Source organism: Elephantulus edwardii, unplaced genomic scaffold, assembly GCF_000299155.1.
Source record: "Elephantulus edwardii isolate Elephantulus edwardi_28Jun2011 unplaced genomic scaffold, EleEdw1.0 scaffold00052, whole genome shotgun sequence".
NCBI lineage: Eukaryota > Metazoa > Chordata > Mammalia > Macroscelidea > Macroscelididae > Elephantulus > Elephantulus edwardii.
Window position 1 is genome coordinate 10,787,051 of NW_006399802.1, and position 3,428 is coordinate 10,790,478.

The 3,428-nt window shown below is 36.5% G+C and overlaps 1 protein-coding gene across 1 annotated transcript; it reads right to left on the reverse strand.

Moving 5' to 3' along the window:
* Positions 1-1,722: 1,722 nt before the first annotated feature.
* Positions 1,723-2,703, reverse strand: LOC102866866 (olfactory receptor 13C9-like). The gene has a single exon (XM_006886899.1). The coding sequence runs from the start codon at positions 2,695-2,697 to the stop codon at positions 1,741-1,743; it is 957 nt and encodes a 318-aa protein (XP_006886961.1). The 5' UTR covers positions 2,698-2,703; the 3' UTR covers positions 1,723-1,740.
* Between the last annotated feature and the right edge of the window lie 725 nt (positions 2,704-3,428).

Sequence of the window (3,428 nt, forward strand, 5' to 3'; positions counted from 1 at the left end):
TTAGAGCTGTTGTGCATAGGGTCGCTATGAGTCAGAAACGACTCGATGGCACATAACAACAACAACAGGGATCCTTCTACTTTCTGGACTATTTAGAAAAACAAAACATCTATAAACAGGTTTGTGAAAAATATAAGACCAATAAAACTTATTCTGTCGATGTTGTAAATCTGTTCATCATAGTTCAAATCCTTACCACAAGATTGAATCTGCGCATAATGATGATGGAAGCTAGATGGAATTTAAAAAGTTTGGAACTGTTTAATATTTCTTCCATTAAAAATTTAAAAGTAAATGTGGAATGACAAAATAATGAATACACCTAAATTCTTTTTAACAGTCAATTCATATTTGTTTATGTAAGACATGTGTAAGCACAGCATCCTCTGAATTCACTGAAGGACCAACATAAAATACAGTCATGTGGATTTCCTAGAAGGTTGACTCACTCCTTAAGATACTCATTCATTTATCTTGTGTTAAGTCTACCATTATAATGAATTGTAAATAGGAAGTGTTCTGATAAAGAGTTAAGAAGAAAAAAAGTGAGATCAATTTCATCTCCTGTCTAAAATATCAGTCCTTTCCCCACTCCACCCTCAGATAACCTAAGGCTACCCAAAAAAAAAAAAAAAAAAAAAAAAGAGAAAAAAAAAAGAAAAGAAAAGCCAATAGCAGAGAAAAGATATGAACCAAGGTCTTTTTACTAAAAATTAAAGGATTTGGATATTCTTCCTCTAATAAATGAAAAGTAGTGGAATTGCCTCAGGACATCAAAGAAATTGACTTCTTCTAAATAGTCTTAGAAGTGACTTTCCTTCAAATTTGGTATTGTTAGTACAATGATATGGACACAAAGCTTGATTTATAATATTTTTTCCATACTAACACTAGGAACTTCTGGTGGCCTAGTGGCAAGAAGATAAGCTGCAATCCCAAAGACATATGGTTCGAGGCCACCAGTTTCTCCACAGGAGAAGGAGGGGCAAGCTCCTCCCATGTCATTATACTGCCTCTGAAATCCCACTAGAGGGTCGCTTATGGGTCAGTTCCAACTCCATGGTACACAGCAACAACTAAAGCTAATATAAAAGCTGAAATCAAGAAAGGGGGAAAAGAGGAATGCCTTGGTTGGCTGCATAAACCCTGATCATCAACCTTGCTTACCCACCCCATCAGTTGCTTCAAATGCTGTCCGTTCCCCGACAGTTTCACAAGGAAAAAAAAAAAAAGTTAAAATAGTGAAGAAAGCAAAATACTTAAATAACCTAAGAAATTATGTGGATAAATTTTAAATTATGACAAAACAACTTAATAAAAACATGGGTATGAGTATTCTAAGGATTTTCATACTTTTTTCCACAATAAAAGGCTTCATTTATTTTGAAAAATTTAATGAAATACTGCCTATGAAATAATGATATTTAAGGAAAATGGAGCTTAAGACACTCATATAATTCACATTTTCCAATACAGTCAAAATATAGAATGTGAAATGTCTTATTAAGAATGGTAGACAGTTAGTCTCTACTGCTAGTGGACTCATAAATGGTCCCTTTTTTTTCTGATTGACTGTTCTGTGTTTGTGAATTCTTAATAAACATGCCTTATTTGAAATGCTTTATCTCATTATGAAAATTTTCAACACAATACTTAAGTACAAATGTAAATGTGCCTCAAAGTCCAACCTAATTGTCATGTTTAAATAATGTTGACTGTGTTCACAATTCATTTTTCTACTCACTTGCTAATGAACCTTCTATTCAGTAAATGTTTCACTGCTTCTTTCACATCCTTATTTCGGAGGCTGTATATTAAAGGATTCATCATAGGAGTCACCACCCCATAGAACATGGATATAAGCTTGTCTGTTGCATCCAAGTCATTTGAATTAGGTGTCTCTGTAGATTTGGGTTTCATGTACATGAAGAGAATAGTTCCATAGAATATAATCACCACTGTCAAATGAGCTGAACAAGTAGAGAAAGCTTTGCTTCTACCCTCAGAGGAGCGAATCCTGAGGATACTCGAAATGATTAAGGAGTAAGTGATGACAATCAAGAGCAGTGGCATCAGTGTGAACAAAGTTGTGGCCACCAGCATGATGAACTGATTGCCTGAGATGTCAGCACAGGCCAATTTCATGACAGCCAGGATTTCACAGGAGAAATGATTGATGACATTATTCCTGCAGAAAGGTAATTGCACCACAAACCCAGTTTGGACAGCAGAGTTGACAACTCCTGAAAACCAGGACCCAGCTGCCATGGGCACATAGGAATTCTTGCTCATAATGATGGGATATCTCAGAGGGTTGCAGATGGCCACATAGCGGTCAAAGGCCATCATGCCCAAGAGCACACACTCTGTTGTTCCCATCGCCAGACCAAGGAACATCTGCACTGCACAGCCAGAGAAGGAAATGGTCTTTCTTTCTGAGAGGAAACTCACCAGAGTAGAGGGGATGGAGGTGGTAGTGTAGCAGATGTCCAGGAAGGAGAGGTTCCCAAGGAAGAAGTACATGGGGGTGTGAAGGTGAGAGTCCAAGATGCTGATTAGAATAAGAGTGCCATTGCCCAGAAGGATGAACACATACATTATTAAGATGAGCACAAAGAAGAGTAGCTCAAGACGTGGGTACCCGGAAAGACCTTTCAGAAAGAATTCCACCAGAATGGTTTGGTTCTCCCACTTCATTTTACTGTTTTTCTTTTACCTATACAAGTAAAGAAAAAAATGAAGCATAAACTATTGCGTTGATCACGTATTTAGAGTCAGGAAATGAGCAAGTTAGTCTCTTAATGTGAACAAGTTGTTATCTCTCTCTCTCTCTCTCTCTCTCTCTCTCTCTCTCTGTGTGTGTGTGTGCGTGTAAACAAGTTGTTCTCTCTCTTTCTCTCGCCTCCCTACCACACACATACACACACACTCATTCACACATTGGATGTACTCACTTGCATATTGAGACTTCTTTCAGCTTATTACTATCCATTGGATCGCTACTGAGTCGATCTCATGTGGGAGCCAAGTTGCCCTTTTTGAGTAACTTGTGAACATGCACAGTATTATAATTTTAAAGAAGAAACTTAACTAACAGAACATCAGCCTAAAGTTTTTAACTAATATATAGAAAAATCTAAATTTAAATTTGCTCTGCCTATCTATAATCCATACTTATCAGAGATTTTTCTTAACACTATAAAAGCAATACAAAATACAATTCATCAACAACTTGCAAAGTTAACTTTAAAAGGCACCCTGGCTCCACACTTAACAGTAATGCAATGGGTAGTAAACCAAGAGAAGTTTTCAACACATAACTGAACACAACCAGTATTTAATGTACATTTGATTTGCCAAAAAATATACATGCCCAACCATTTAAAGACCAGTAATCTTTTTTTTCCTACTAGTTTATTTGAAAAATT